The sequence below is a fragment of the Heliconius melpomene genome, chromosome 17 (assembly GCF_056956725.1).
Source record: "Heliconius melpomene rosina isolate 202511_hmr_F chromosome 17, ASM5695672v1, whole genome shotgun sequence".
In the NCBI taxonomy this organism is placed as follows: Eukaryota; Metazoa; Arthropoda; class Insecta; order Lepidoptera; family Nymphalidae; genus Heliconius; species Heliconius melpomene.
In genome coordinates, this window is record NC_140405.1 from 11,704,818 (window position 1) to 11,721,966 (window position 17,149).

At 34.3% G+C, this 17,149-nt stretch overlaps 1 protein-coding gene across 3 annotated transcripts in view; it reads left to right on the forward strand.

Annotated features, from left to right (window-relative positions):
* Positions 1-2,140: 2,140 nt before the first annotated feature.
* Lrrk (Leucine-rich repeat kinase) overlaps positions 2,141-17,149 on the forward strand; it is a 52,117-nt gene continuing 37,108 nt past the window's right edge. The window contains exons 1-7 of one of the 3 annotated variants that reach the window (XM_085200789.1): positions 2,141-2,448; positions 3,567-3,758; positions 4,293-4,458; positions 13,367-13,526; positions 14,432-14,597; positions 15,411-15,526; positions 16,898-17,045. In XM_085200789.1, coding sequence (XP_085056915.1) covers positions 2,398-2,448; positions 3,567-3,758; positions 4,293-4,458; positions 13,367-13,526; positions 14,432-14,597; positions 15,411-15,526; positions 16,898-17,045 — 999 coding nt within the window. In that variant the 5' untranslated portion in view covers positions 2,141-2,397. Of the gene's footprint in view, positions 2,449-3,566; positions 3,759-4,292; positions 4,459-6,031; positions 6,137-12,706; positions 12,944-13,366; positions 13,527-14,431; positions 14,598-15,410; positions 15,527-16,897; positions 17,046-17,149 lie in introns of those variants that run through there. The other 2 variants (XM_085200790.1, XM_085200791.1) reach the window with 2 other exon arrangements.

Genomic DNA, 17,149 nt, shown 5'->3' on the forward strand with positions numbered 1-17,149 from the left:
ACTGAGTATATTAATCCATATTCTTCTTTGTTTGTTCATAATAGTTTCAGTTATTTTCTACATATCTCAATGGAACTAAACTCAAAATCTTTATTTAAACAATGAATAAATTTATAAACAATGTTAACGTAACGATACTGTTGCTGTAACATGATAAATGATGATGTAACAAATACTAGCCTCTTAAAACAATAAGAAAGAGTCCTAATCAAACTAAACAATATCTACTCAATAATGAATAGCCAACAATTATATCGAAAAAAAATATAAAATTAAGTTTTCTTCCTCATTTTCAAAAAACTCTCTGTTTCTTAATGAGATCTTTAAGTAAGGGACCATGTCTCAAATTTGTAGAAATAGAACAGATAGACGTTGTAATCAAGTAGACCCAAGACCCAAGTGTGTAAATAAAGTTGTATTTTTAATCCACCAAAATAGATTGGTTGAACTTTTGATCCATATTTACAACAGTAATTTTCAGAGAACAACAATAATAAGCCCGCAGGGCAGCTTGTGGCGAGCTATTGGGGAGTGGTGACCCCACGGACCTGAGTCCTCAGGAGGGGAGTTGTAATCTAACCCCAGCCTCTGGCTTGGCCGGCAGAGTGGTGCGCAAGAGCTATATGCTCGAAAGGGTGGAAGTGCTCAATCTGCGTAATAACGGGGAAACCCGAACGAGCTCCTCGTGATGCTGCTGCTCCTCTCTACACCCTTAGCTGACCACCCCGATGTTGCGCCCGAGGCACTACGCCATTTTGTGGGGACCCATCTAGTGGGAGGCGAGTGACCGTCCACCAACCATTCAATTTGAGACTATTGTAAAGGTAGCCAGTCCGTTCAAATTCCAATCCATAGTCCTAGTTTAGATTTCCATATTTTCCATAGTTCCTACGCATTAACCGGCGACCATCTCTGGGCAATTACCTGTGGTTGCCCAGCGATGGATCCCGGCTGATGCGGCATGTGCACACCTAGAGTAACAGAAAATATGTCAACAAAAAAAACATTTTCCAATCGAAAATCAGCAATGGTCTTAAGTTTTCCAGGATAGAGAAATGGCAAGTGAGATTTCAAAAATAATCCTTTAAAGCCATTATGCCTATATAATTACAAATGTAAATAGCACATACTTACCAACATACACTAAAAATAGGAAAGATGCATTGATCTTTTACAAAATGAATAAAATACACGATTCCTTTTATTGGAATATAAAAATACACATCCGTCTTGCGTAATGGGTGTAAGCAAATTATAGCTGTCTAATATTACCAAATTAAAAGATATTACATTTAAGGTAATTTTAGTAGAATTTTTTTAAATGCAGATTTTTTGGATCACAGAAAAGAGTCAGATACGTGTAACATCTAGTTTATTAGAAATTATAGTAAAAAGGCTGAAGCACATTTTGGAAATTATCATTAAAAAATCAAGTCAAGTATATTCTACGCTGAAAATATGTGTGATTTCGATGACACGGGCGTAATAACTTAAATTTCAAATTTTTGATTTGACTATTAACTACGAATCTGAACAGCCCACAGAAGGGGACAAATTATGGAATTTGAATTTTTTTCTTTACATTTGTTTTTAAACTTTGATTTCTAGACTATCCACTCATCATAAGGAGGTAGGCATAGTTAAATTTAGAATGAAAAATCGTTCTATTTTCTTTTATTTGTTATAGCTATTGTAATATAACTCTCATATGAGTGTGACCCATCTGTGCGCGTGAATTTCAAAACTTTTCATAGCTTAATTCTATGAAACACATTTTGGCCATTTACTCAAAAACTACAATCAAAACTACCAGAATTTTTAACCATTAGCGTGTGAATGAATATGCAATGTCTTTGAAAATATTCTGCCGCTTTTTTGATAAGTGTTTGAATAATATGGATCGCCACAAATTTTCCTCAGTGGTACCAAATTCGCTATTGACCGTAGCTTATTTTACATATAGAATTTTTAATGATGAATATATTAAAGTTATTATTTAATCGTGAAGGAATAAAATAGTCGATATATTAATGGCTAAAAACTTCTTTGGCTTTATATCTATTCACCCCACTTACCGGAATATAAAGTAACAAAATATTTCCGTCCAAGAATCCGATTGCAATCATCTGTGTACTGTCATTCCATAATGATGATCATTTAAAATCAATACAATCAAAATATATTAAAATTATCATAATTTTGGCAAAATTGAGGCCTCTAGGGTAAATTAGACATTTTATTACGACAAAACGTTACGTTATTCCAGTTCTAGAGACAAGTTTAATTGAAGAATGATGTGTAAAAGTGATTTTATGTAGTCGAAATGGTTTCGCAACGCTTGAGCGATTATTTAACGCGGAAACAATTGAAATAAAGAAATTTTGTCAGAATAATACAATGGATTTTTCACCAGATGAAGAGAACTTCCCTGGTCGGATCTTACATCAGGTAGAAATGGTTCTAAATATTCTAATAAGAAAGGGAATATTATTATTTCCTTGTTAGATTTTAGTTGCATATGTTACTCTTAAAGTACATAATCTCTTACTACATAAATATTAATATGACGAGTAGTACATTATTAAAAATTCAGAAAATATAATTTAAATAATTAAATTTAAAAAGGCTTGTAAAAATGGAACAACAAATTTTCTTCTTTATTTTCCTAAAATATTGAATTTGATTAATAAATTAATATTGCCCAACATAACATACTTTTTAATTTCATTAAATTCTTTCTGAAATCTTTTCTTTGAACGACAATACCAGGAAATACATTTCTCCTTAATAATAAATAGTCTAAGAATAATTTTTCTTTTCATTTATTATCATTATTTATTATGACAATGTGTGTTGTGTAAGTCAGAGTGAGAATTTTCTATTGAATTGTATAAATATTACTGTTAATTTCTATTGAATCAGTTTCATCTTATCTAAATATTTTCTTTTATCTATATACATAGATTCAATGCAAATACCTTTCTTTCAAGAACTATATTAAATATAGTTTTTTATTTTTATGCCTTATACATGTTCCTACTGACTGAGCTAAGATGCAGTCACAGTCGTATCCACAGATGGTATAAAACTATGTAGTGTGAGAGAGGACAGTATTTGACTAGTGGTCAGTAATGGGATGGTGAATGATAATTAATTTAAATATTAAATTACTTTAATTTTTGTGCTTTGGTAGACAAATTAAAGTGTTGAGATCCACCATTCAACATAAAATCTCTTGTAAATTTGACAGTGCATGGGGAGCAGATTGTTCTAACACTATGTTTCTGTCTACCTACCATGCTATTATGCAGCCTGTAACTTAAAGAAAAAAAAAACAAAAAAAATGGATTATTTTAATATGGTTGACTAGATATGGATGCCCTGAAGTTAAGCTCTCTGAAGTGTGCACATTAATCAGTCATACTCCAGAAGATAATATTCAAAAGTAAGTAAATTCCTAAAGTTAAAACTGCACCAGCCTGTGTCCAGCTAAGGTTTAGGTAACTTCAGAGTGACCACTATATTATAAGTAAAAATACTTAATACTCCCTTTCTTTTACTACCAGGCCGCATTGTGGGACAACCTGGACCTGCTCCAAGAACTCCTAAACACTGGAGCTGATGTTAATGCCCGAGATCCTCACTCCCGCAGTGCCTTACATGCGGCTGCACTCGCTGAGAGGAGTCAGTGCTTGTCTGCGTTATGTGCAGCTGGTGCTGATGTTGATGCTAAATCTGATGAAGAGACTGGTGGAAAGGTGATTGCTTCATTTCCTCATGAAATTTTTGTAAAAATTTGATTTTTATGGGCCTAGCTCGCTCCTCGCGAATGCCTTCAAATGCGACGGTTGTGGGTTCCGGTTCCCACCCACTCAGGCAATAGATTTTTTTCATTTCTTTGTTCGATAAAGTGTGGCGTTGAGTTCTACTATTCAACACTGATTGTTTTGAATTTGGACGAAAGTGGAAACCGTATTGTCTTAACACTAGATTCTCGCTAGTTCTAACAAACTCTTTCTTGCTTACAGTGTCTATACGATGATTGCTTTCGCTGTGTAACATTTTTAAAGAATATTTTAGCTCTACGGGATATAGCATCCCGCATATAGCAAAGTAGGCAGAGGGAGTAGGTGTTAAAACACGTTTTTTACGTGCCGTACTCAGTTTTTCAGATATTGTGTGTTGAGTGGCGGTACAGCTACAGTCTGTGGCCTTGCCATGACGGCCTCGAACTTTAAAAAATATCAAGAAAATCTTTTAATTTGTCACTCCTCTCTCTCCACTTCTCTCAGACTGCCCTCCACATATCATCAGAGCGAGGTCATGTGGAGAACATAAGAGGTCTCCTCTCCGCCGGCGCTGACCTCTCAGTCTTAACTGCAAGCGGGGACTCTGCCCTCGCGCTGGCGGAAAGAGGCCGTCATAGGCACGCAGCCCTCGCGCTTCGAGAGGCTAAAGGTAGGTGCAGGTTCGATTATTTTTCGATTAATGCTAAAAATATCTATATATTTATATTTTTGTTTTTCACAACCCTAGAAACAAATGAGTACAACCTTGCGTTTTCGCCGACAGATTTTTTAACAGTTACATAACTCTAATACTTTATAATAGCTTCGAGAGTATTTTATAATACATATATGTAATTATGTACACGTATATTGTATATGTATATAATATCATCATCGCTTTAGAGTTGATGAAGCTGCAGTGGAACAGTAGACAGGAGTTTGAGAACGTGGTGTTGAGTTCTAGCGCTCTATTTGCAAAAAATTACAGTGTCTCAACACTAGGTTCCCTCTGCCTTCCCTGCTACAGACAGTATACAGCGTGTAGCTAGAAAAGTCATATATGATAAATCAATCTAATAAGAATAATATCATAGGTTATTACACTTAAAGTTATTCGAAGGGGACTGGAACCCACGATAACGTGCCAAAATACATCATAACTTCGCTATGAAGACGATTTAAATGTACAACAAAAAAAAATGTGATCAAAAAAACTGGTTTAAAATCTTTTAATTATAATTAAAATTATTCATGACGGTTACTTCCGGTGTCGACCCACTCCATTTTGTGGGAAGTATTTCCTTTTTGTTACAAGTCTTGTTACCAGAGTGAGGAAATGAAAATACGTAATCCATTCTTACGAGTGGGCAAACCACGGAGTATAGACATATCCTTGGTTTTTATCTCCTTACAAAGATACATGTCATCGCGCAGTGGCACAACGTGTGATTGTTAACTCGATAAGTTATGGGTTCGATTTACATTCGGGGAAATTGATTATATATTCATTTCCATTTGTCTCGAAAATTCAGCGGAATTTGGAAAACGGAGTGTCTTAGCACTAGCCTTCCCTCTGTCTACCTTGCTGTATGCGGAATACAGCGGGAAGCTAAAAAAAATACACGTTACGAGTCATAATCAAATACAGTGAAAAGATTATCTTGTAAATATATGTATTTTATATATATAACAGTATGAGAACAGTTTCAAGGCCGATAGTGTTATGAACTTATTTAATAAATATCAGAATATGGTATGCGGCCATTTTGTGGGAAAATATATTTATAAAAACACTTTTATTGTTTGGTGAATATTTTGGTTTGAGGTAGTGCTGTTGCGGAGGGAAAGCAGGTATGTGGAGGTATGTGGCAGGAGTGTGTTAACCCTACGTGAAGCAGTAATTTGTGTTTTGTAATTATTAAGACGATTTCCTATTCGTTTCATATAGGTTTTTAGAACCATTTTGGTTTTATTTTGTAAATAGACATGGATTAAAATAACCTAGGGTTATATTGTAGTCTATATATTTTTTAAATGATTAAAGTTATAAGGTGGGATGATGATGAGATGCCTAGAATTCGGTGAAAAGTGGGGAACGGAAGTGTCTTACTGGGAACCGAGTGTCTTAATACTAGACTTCAAAAAAAGTAAATAATATTTGCATTTACTACGTTTTTCAATCAAGGCATGTTAAGAATTACTGCCGGCTGCTGTCTCCTTTAGTTTACTTCGCGTACGGAGCCGGTCATGTCGCGTCTTATGATGTACGCTATACATCTATATCATAGTGTTATAGTGTTTATAGTGACACAGTGATAGTGAGATATTGTGAACGTTGAAGTGTCACAGTGTGTACATAATATATTTAAATTTTATCACTAAATTTTTTTTTGTATTGATTGTTGCTCTGTATTATGAAAATTTTAATTAAACAATTTTTAAATTAAGCGGTAAAAAAAGACCTCAGTATTACATAGTTGGGCACAATAATCCTGACACTATCAATACACGCTTTTCTACTTTCCGTCGGAATTAGTGATGAAACTCAACTCTACCATTAGTTAAATTGAAAAACTGTTTTTAATATTTATTGTTAATTATAGCGGCAACAAATATACATGATCTGTAAAAATTTCAATTGTCATAGTTATATCCCGGTTCGTGAGACACAGCCTGCTAACAAACGGATAGATAGCGAAGTATTAGTGATGTGATAGGGTCCCGTTTTAGGTTTTGGGGTACGGAATCCTAAAAAATAATATTAACGCTGCATTTAAAATAACTCTACTAACTGTGATAATCGTGAATCATTTCTCAGCGGAATTAAACACCGCTATCCCTTTCAACCACTCAACTGTAGGTACGTTCCCTGGGTATTCAGAGCGAGGAAATAAAAATAGGTCATTCCCGCGACTATGAATCGAACCCAAAACCATCACGCAGTCAGCATACATTCAGAAGCTGTGCTCCGGCAAGCCAGGCAAGCTGGTCTCATGCTGTATCTTGTATTACATAATCTTTTAGCCTCACGTAATTATTGTGCAGTTTCTTAAATCTCCTTTTAAATCCATCGGACTTAAATATCTCAAAATAAACTTAAAGATTAAGAACTGGATTTTTAAATTATATGCATTAGGTGTCTTTGAAACCAGTTCGCAAAGATTTCGATATTTCTAAATATAATACTAATATGCAACGACACATATCCGTCCTTTGATAAATTTGTTTTCTCATTTCAAAAAAATAGGTTATCAATTTGGCATGTATACTTAGGGAACAATCCAAGTTTCATCAAAATCGCTTCAGTAGTTTTTGAGATATGAGTATCCAAGTATTACAGGAGGGTATAGGACTTATATGGGAAGCTAAGTAATCGACAGGTATTTAAATTCTATGGTATTAACTTATTTTAGGTATTTAATGTCTATTCTTTAAGTAAAGTTACGTGGGCTTCTAGTATTAGTATATTATGTAAAGTTGCAAATTTATATTATACATCTATACTTAGTCTAGCGACTAGATGTTTGTCTCAGACATTATAAACCTGTTAATGTTTTATGTTTTTTACTTTAAAAAAATATTTTCACGCTATATCTCGCACATAGCAAGGCACCACTTTCCGTCTAATTCTGGAGGCATTTCAAATTTGAATCATTGTCATAGATAATTCAAATTATTATTTTTTTATATAAAAAATATACAGCTTAGTGAAAATTTGGTATGGGGTAAAATAATAACAATAAAAAATCATAATTAAATTAACACAACTACTTAGGATATGCGATTTTGCAGGTTTGCAAATGTTTGCATGATAAATATTATGCAAACGTCTGTCCTGCACGAGAATAGAATCCTTGACCTCTGAGTCAGAGCTCCTATAGTCAGAGCTAATAAAGAGATAAATAAAAAAGAAAACATTTTATTTAGATACTAGCGACCCTATTGCGGCTTCGCCCGCTTTAACTACTGGATTATTCATATAATGTATGTTTGCAAAGCACTTAAGATAATGTGAAAATTAATTAAACCCTAATGCAACCCGCATTTTCGTAGTTTCAATAAGGATTTTCCAATTGTTTTACACAGCAAGGATTTTTTAGTAGGTACCGTAATTTTAAATCTGTGCTACTAATCTTTTCAAGTTCTTATTAAAATATATTTAAATTACTATTTTTAGATAGTTAAATGACATTAAATAACACATTCAACTCGAATTATCCAATACGTGCAAACGCATCTAAATCTTCGTTGCTATAGAGGCAGGCGGGTTTTTTTTTTTCGAGCTTGTGGTTAATGCTGAAGAGGGTATTCTGTCCCTGATGAAAAGCAAGCACTACGTGGCTGCCTGTGACGAAAATTAAATAGAATGCATCGGCCGGGAATTGAACCCGGGCTGCCTGCGTGGCAGGCGGGCATTCTACCACTGAACCACCGATGCGTGTAAAGCAGGCGGGCGCGGCGGAGTCGCTTGTATAAACATAACGTCGCGAGGCGCGTTTCGCAGCAAGGATTTTTTGATATTGTAACAACTTCTGAAGTACTTATTAAAATGAAAAACAGAAAAGACAGTTTTGATCTACATTAAATGGCCAACGTAACTAATATGCTTATTTATATGCTGAGAGTAAGGGATAAGTGAAACTTGACTCGATACAGCTGATGTGTGAACGGCGTGATGTGTCAATAATTAAATGCGTTTTTCTCTAAAACTATTCGCAATTTCGAAATAGTTTAAAAAGCAAATTTTATCTTCGTTTAACGTAGAAATTTAATAAAGTATTTTAAAGGATAAGGATTAATACCATTATGGAAAAATATCCCTCACAATAAAAAATATATTGAAATTACTATTTTTAGACAGAAATATGATCACTACACGTTATTCTTAAAAGATACGAATATGCCATCGCGGACTTTTTTGTAGATCTTATTAAGAGGAACAATACTCCAGTACATTTTTTTCATGTAGTATTTACCATTAAAGCAGCGCATGCGCCAAAGTGTCTCAGCGGGTAGGACTTTATACACATTTATCGTATTTATGTTAATTTACATAAGAATGTACAAATAATAAACTATATATAAACCTTCCCTGAAAAATACTCGACCTAATGGTGAAAACTGCATCCAAATCCGTTGGGTGGTTTAGAAGAAGAAGAGTTAGAAAGTTCAGACAGACACAAAAAGCGACTTTGTTTTATAAGATATAGGATAAAGCGATTCAGTACTATTTAGGAAGCCATTTTAGTTACTTTGTAACTGATAGACCCTAACCGCAAATAGTATCGAAATATTTGTACCACGTAAGTTTATGTATAACCCAATTTATAGGTTGTTGCGAATTTAAATAAATGATTATTAATTTAAATATCTAAAACCACGAAGCCTACGTTCCCATTCGGGGGAATGGATTATTTTAATTTCTTTGTTCTGGTAACAAAGTAAAGCGCGGCGTTAAGTTTCGCCGCTCAACACGCAATGCCTGCAGAATTCGGCGGAAAGTGGGGTATATTATAACACTAAGTTCCCAAGTTGAGGTCCAGGCCTGCCCTGCTATGTGCGGAAAATAGCGTGAAGCTAATAAGAAAAAAACAAAAAACAGTATAATGCCTTACGTGTTAAGTACGTAAACGCACTTCGTAATAATTTAATAGTATTATAAAGTCGTTAGTAATTAAAGCTGACGCTTACGCCAACGCTGTGTGCGTAGTGGAACCCTTAGAAAGGCTCTAGGTTCATTTACATGCGATATTAAGATATGTCTACTACGCATGGCTTATTATTGTGGACGTTTAGATATAATGAGATATTTGATTTTTGTCATTATTATACATTTTAACCGAATTAATCGCGTACATTTAGTATTGTACATTGTTGAAAACCTGGCGTTGAGATTACTTAAGCGAAAGCGGTAGTTCCTGTTTGTCAGCTGATATAATTATTCTATCAATTGTCTTTGTTTTTAATATCAAACTAATGGATTATCTTAATTTGCTTACTCTGGTAACATGACAAAACGCGTGGTTGAGTTCCGCTACATATTACGCAATATTTCGAAAATAGTGCGATGCATAGGGAACACAGTGTCTCAACGCTAGGTTCCCTCTGTATATCTTGCTATATGTGGGATACAGAGTCAAAGCTACATATGTTATATATTCAAATAAATAAATATTTAGATTTAAAATTATAATTAGAAACAACGTAATTCTGCAGCTGTTACCATTAATTGATGATAATTGGTACCTTTGAACTTATGGACCTATTTGACCTCATCAATTTCTTTATCCCTCATAACTTCTACTGCTTTTTGTTAAATTTTAGAGATCCCTTATAAAGAAATAAAAAAAAATCTAAAAATTACATGTTTAATTATAGATCAATTATGACTAGTTTAGTTAAAAATTGTATTGGTTGTTATCATTGACGCCCTTGGATATTTTTTTAGACAAATAAAAAAAATTTAAATACGTTAACTAAAATATAGATAAAGAGCCCATTCGCCAGCCAGTGTATAATTATATTTTTATATATTTATATCAAGATAGGATAAGAAGCTAATGTAAGACACCTCATCTGTTTCTTTACTCTGGGTTCCCTCAGCCCTACCTTGCTACTTACAGGATACAGTCATTGGGGATCAAACCCACACCTTTCTCGTACATAGACAATCTCATCTTTTTATCTTCTCTATACTTCGCTTTTCAATCTCCGTTCTCGTGCTATTGAACGTGTTCCAATCGTTTGACACAAGAAGCCCCACAAGTAACTCTATGCCTATTATGTCACGTTGTCTGTCCGCTGTGAACTCACGACCACCTCCCCATTAATGAGATAAGGGTGGCTGACTGTGTAATGTTTATTGTTTATGTATTCTAATTATGTAGAGTTTGACTGTTAACGCGATGGTTGTGGGTTCAAGTCTCTTAAATGATTATGAAAAATGGTTTTCTTTCCCCTGGTCTGGTAGAGTGCGAGGTTGCAAATCTGTCAGTCAGCAAGCAATGTCTAAAAAATTGGGTGGTGTATGAGGAACAGAGTGTCTTGATAGTTAATATTAAAATTGTTTAGGATATAATTAAAATATATAAAAAATATTAAGTCTTGAAATTTTAGTTGGCCCAAATTTATTTAAAAGAATTTCACGAAAGTACTATTTTTGGTAGGAACGTTTTTGTATGAGTCATAAATATTTGTTAAAATTTACTTTTTTTTTAATATGACACAATGACCTTTAAAATTTGCATTTTGCGTAAACAGCACTGATCGCCTTGTACGGAATAAATAAGTAAAAGTTACCTAACTTAATCTCGTTCTTTTATTTTTTTGTATCATGTAAAATAAAATTAAAAAAAAAAAGAAATTATTTTTTTGATGTTTTTACATACGCCATCTTAGCGTAGTTGTTAATACCGTGGATGTAGGTTTCTTTTCTCGTCAGCTTCACGCACACTGTAGGTTAGGCAGAGGAAACCTAGTGGTAAGACACTCCGTTACCTGCTTTACGCTTAAATCAACACTTTATTGTAATTTAAGACAAAATTATTCGACCGATTGGAAATTATATCTCACAACAATCGTCTTTACAGTGCAGCTTAAAAATATAAATATTTTTTTGGAGTGAAATAAAATTTTGATAAATAAATGAATCGAAAAAAAAAACCATAAGGCTTGCCTTTGTTATTGCTATCTGTTAATTAGTTGGTTATGATTGGATAAAATTGGTTGGATTAATCGCGTATATTTAGTTTTATACATTTGTGGAAACCGGACGTTTCGAACTGCAAATTTGCAGTAGTGGTAAGGAGTAGACTAAAGTGGCGTCCAAAAAATCGCATAAATCGATAATATTGTTAAAAAAAAATGCTTATAAATAAAATAATAAAATAGCTTAATAGAAATCGCTATATTCTATTATATTTCCATACATTGTGGTGGGCCCGGTAGCCTCGCTGCGCGCGCGCATTTTACGCCTTGATCGCTTGTGGTCTGCTGTCCTCTCATCAGCTACCGTGTTACGCAGGGAAAAACCTTCCCACTTTTTAACCTTCTTTTATTGTAGGAATTCTTAATCGTTCTTGGATTTATTTTTAAGTATAAAAAGAGTCTTCTAAAATTCAGTCCTAAATTTTGTAATTGTATTCTTTTTGATGAGGTATATTCCAAATGTCCAACTATAGATGGAGGAGGAGGTACATATAATAAAACTGTATCTCATCGCTGTCCGTACATGGAAGATATATGAGACAATCCATTATTATAAATTAATGTAATAGAACTCAAAAGCTGCAACAGTTTAAATATTTTTTTTTGTATCAGGCTAAAAGAAACTAGGCATTACAAAAAGCCTTGGACATAAACGATACCGAATACTACAATTTGCAACTGCTGACGAGATGTAAAACAGCGGAAATCCATTAGGTGCGTTACATGATAAATTAGGACGATGATAGTGGCTTCAAGGTCTGATTGAGGCATTGTTCTCCATTGTCATATATTGTATATGTAAACGTTTCTTGTAGCTGGACTTTATTTACAGTTTTTTTTATTATAAAGACAGAGATTCTTGTGATAAGTTACTCTGTTTTTTACTCTTGTTCTATAGATAATATTCAAAATTGTGCTTAATTTACAAAAACTGTTGCCTGCTGTCCAACTCTACTAGACCATTATACAAACATATAAAACACCAGACAAAACAAACAGTACACAGCGTAGAACGCTGAAAAACCGAAAATTCAATTACTATTACGTCGATATTATTATTCTTCTAAATGATAACTGAGTATCGATCTCATAATTTTTATTGACCCTGTTATATCCAAAAAAGTATTATAATCTGTGCACGGTTTAGTAATAGACAAATAAATACTGATGTAGAACATAAATTAACATAAAACCTTCTTTAACATTAAAAGATCTTTAATAAACAAATTATTCTTGCAAAACATGAATGCAACATATATTCTTCAAGGATTAAATATATTTAAAAAGAATATATACACAGTTTGCGTCAAATAAAATGTTCCGAAGATCACGTACCGTTAGAACTAAGGAACTACCAATAAAGAAAGAAAATAAGTACACTGAGCCAGAAGACGCGTATGATGCTGCACAGTATTTCATAGATGATGTACGCGATCCGTGGCACGAAGGTGGGTACTTGCGTTTTGTTCCGAAATTTGTGGAGTAAATAGAAGGACTACTCGAGGTTTATCTAGTTTCTGACTATTCCGATAAGAAAGAGTTGTAGAAGTTATTTTAAATATATAAATTGTTATATTTTTTTTACCTTCACACTATATATCGCATATAGCAGGATAATTAGGGACAACTTAGTGTTGTGTAACTCCGTTCCCCAGGCCGGGCTTTGCCTTGATGACCCACCAGAGCGTGAAAATGAAAAGTATTGACAAGACAGCTGTGGGATTTACCCGACCCGCGAACCTACAACCTCCGCGTTTACAATCAGACGCAGTGCTGCTGTGATATTGCGTCTTGACTGGCGGAAGAGAATGACGCGCTTTTTTTTTAAATTTATTTATTATTGATTGATTATATAATTATTTCTTTTTCAGATGCCCTGGAAAGAGAGCGCACATCCCAGCACGCTCAGCTCCGCGAGCTGGTGGTGCGAGGTGATGCAACGGCTCTCCAGCAGAAGCTGACTGACCTTGGCTCCGCTGCGGGGATAGTGGCCAACCTGACTCCGGGGGGAGCTAACACTTTGTTATATGTGTAAGTGTTAAGATATTTCTGGTTATTTTCATTCTTCAACTAATTGAAGCAAAAAAGTCTTCTCTTTCGTAAAAAAATTGATTTCTTTATGTCTATATCGATTTAAAAGTATCTTAGGTAATTGTGTAGTTTGTGTGTACTACTTTTCGAACTTGGGCTCTTCATTTCTCCTGGTGCCAAGGACTCGACAATAGAACTGGAATGTGACTGATGGAACTCTAATGGTGTTATTAGTGTAATGTGTGTAATGCTTTTTAGTCTTTTATGCACGATGTATATATATTTTTTCGATAGTATTTCCATAGTATTTCAAAATGTTCAGTTTCAACTTTCAATGCCACGTTCAAATTTACATAGGAAATTTGATAGTGTACATATGTATGTTTACACTTTGTGTGTTTATCAGAAACATTTTTGATCGTTTATATCTTTTATACAGAATTTAAGAAGCTTAGATTATTATTTGGCTTTTATGATAGTGACCTTCTAAAAATTTAAGGTGACCGAATTGACCGAAATGCTTACCATATAATATACCGACTTTTAAATATTTTTACGATTGTTTTTACAATCAGTTTTATGGTTACTTTCGAGCTTCTTTTGACTTTTTATCTTAGCGCATTTCTCACATACGAACATATAACGAGGTATGCAAAAATACTTAATATTATTATTTGGTTTTACACTTTCAGTATACAAAAATTTATCGCCTAATCTAAGAAGCTGTAATAAAGCTATATGTGATTATTGTCAAAAAAACATTCATACTTGAGGTGAATTCGAATTCAAAACGATATTTTCTATTTTCTATGTATGATGTTATTATCACAATTACGGCCGGAATGTTTATCATATGATAATTAACCTTTTATTTTGCCTCGTATGAACCACCTTCCCATGTCCAGGTCGTCAGAACTAGGAGCAACAGCTGCAGCATCAACCCTAGTGGAAGCGGGTGCTGATGGGAGAGCTCATCCCGTTACGCGCTACGGTCCTCTATACATAGCTTGCTATCATGGACATATGGATATTGCTCAGTTGCTGTTGAAACACTTCCCTGAAGCTGTTCAGGTATAGGATTTATTTAAGAACAAGGATAAGCATTTAAAAGTATGCATGGTAGTTCAAGGATAAATAAAATGGCCATACATTGAGATTTTTTTTGATAGATTTTTTGGCACAATTAATTTAACTGACCTCTCTTAAACCAACTAATATTTAAGAATTTCTACTCGGGAGGTTATGTTTAATTTTTATTTTTCGGTTTTTATCGTGTACATGTGATTATTGTAATATTAGTATAGATTTGTATATCCGTATATCTGTGGTTCGAGGCTGTCGTAAAAAACAACAGTATAGATCTCAGTATTTTACAACGTTTCCATATCTGTAACAGTATATGCAAATCCATCTGTCCTTGGATTAATGCGTCAATTTCATACGTACTTTACGTCTTTTAGTGAGGTGTTAATTGCTAATTACGCGTGAATGAGAGACGTTCGGAGTGTCAAGTTTCTACGCTATACTGTTACGCGAAAGCATGGTAGGTTCTTATATATTTCAAACATTTTTTTACTACTAATTTTTTTACTGGAACCTATGGCAAAACATTTTTAAAATGAATTTTAAGTGAAAATTTAAGTGACTGTGATTACCAACTTTCTTCAAGTTGAGGCTGTCGTGGCGGAACAGCTCCTAACTGTGGGGGTGGTTGTGGATATCATAGGACTGATCTAGTAATAAAACAGAGCGCGACGTGGAGTTCTACCACTTGACATGCTCAAAAATATCTCGAAAATTGGATGGAAAGTGGAGAACTCTACTATATGCAGTATATAGTGTAAAGCTATAAAAAATATGAAGTAAATATTTGTTCTTTTCCAGCAAGAAACAGTAGAGAAATGGCTGCCCCTCCACGCGGCGTGTATCGGCGGTCACGCGGCCCTCGTCACGCTGCTGCTCGAGTATACGTATCCGGAACACCTGCTCAGCACTTATACGTGAGATTGTTAAGATTTTTGGTTTTTAGAAAAAACCTGGTGTTAAGACATTCCATTAGCCATTTACGTTATATTTTGTAAGTTCGTAAGGGGATTTTAGTATTTATGAAATCTAAATGATATTTTTCACATTTTATTTCTGGATCTTGGGGTATTTCTGGTAGTAGGGCTTTCTAAATACTTTCCAGATTCCAGATATAAAAAAACTGTACTTTATAATCGTGCAACATTGAACTTTTGTGGTGCATGTTTGTCACTTGCTAACACACACATTTGTTGACACAGCATATTTATATTTAGATAAGAGATTCATAAATTATCTAATTTAATATTGTACTGTAGTTCTATAGACTTTAAATATTTCTAGATGAATGTCATTGGAAATCTTGACACGATTACCTTCCTTCCTAACCTTAAAAAAAACCACAAAGATTTTTATGTGTTTCTAGGGACCTTTTTTAGTTTCTCGCTGTGTCCTGCAAATAGCAGGGTACCCTAAGATAACCTAACCTTAATACTTTTCGCATTTTCCACCCAATTTTTGCGCTTTTGAATTGCGGAATTTACTTTACGTTCTTTTGTTACCAGAGCGAGAAAATAAAAATTAATCTTTTCCCAGATTGGTTATCGAACCCTCAACCAAAAGATATTAAATATCTACATATATATTTATCTAATCTTCCACTGATGTAATGGCGCGCAGGTCGCGGCCATTGCGCCGGTTATCAGGACCAGGAACTGTAGAGCTTTTGTTTCCTAAACATTTTGTATGAATGTTATTTTTACATTGGATTTGTAGGTCGAATTAGGTTGAAAATATAATGTTTATATGTAACCTTAATCTTACTTGCTTAGTCTTAATCTGTGACTTCGTTCCTTTAGCGAAATGGATATAAATAAGACATATCCTATAGCCTTTCTCAATAAATGGACTATCCGACAAAAAATAAAATATAATTCGAAATAATTTGTGAGCTAAGAGCGGTTAGCCAAACAAATTTTTACGTTTGTATAAGTAACTGCCACTAAATAATTCCAAAATATAAAGGTCATTGTATTGCTATATAATGATTGTTATATTTCTAGTTATTTATTGATTAATCTCTGACGAGAACAGATATAGGTGTTATAAATTTCTAGTGAAGTAGTAGAATAGGTCTGTGGCATCGTACCTACAAAATTGATAAACAGATTTTGATTTAGTTTTACTTGTTTAATAGGCGACTTGATAGAGTGTCCTTTGCCATGATTCAAAAAATATTTGGAAGCCATTTGTTGATTATTAGCTCTTTTATAGATTTTTGTCGACTTATTAGAGATTTGTGTGTCGGGGATTTTTAATTTAATCATAATTTTTTTCCCATATTAAAGGGACGCGTCGTGCAAGTGGCAGTACCGTTGTGCGTTTGACGTGAACGCGCGCGACGCGAGCGGCCAGAGCGCTCTGTACGTGGCCTGCACGCTCGGCAACGTCGCCGTCGTCGACGCGCTGCTGGCCCACACCGTGCCTGTGTACAGGGTGAGTTTTACACGAACACATAAACAGACCCACCCTCGACGAGAAACATAATACAAATATAAACAAATCAAAATCAAATCAAATCAGTTTCACGCTGTATCCCG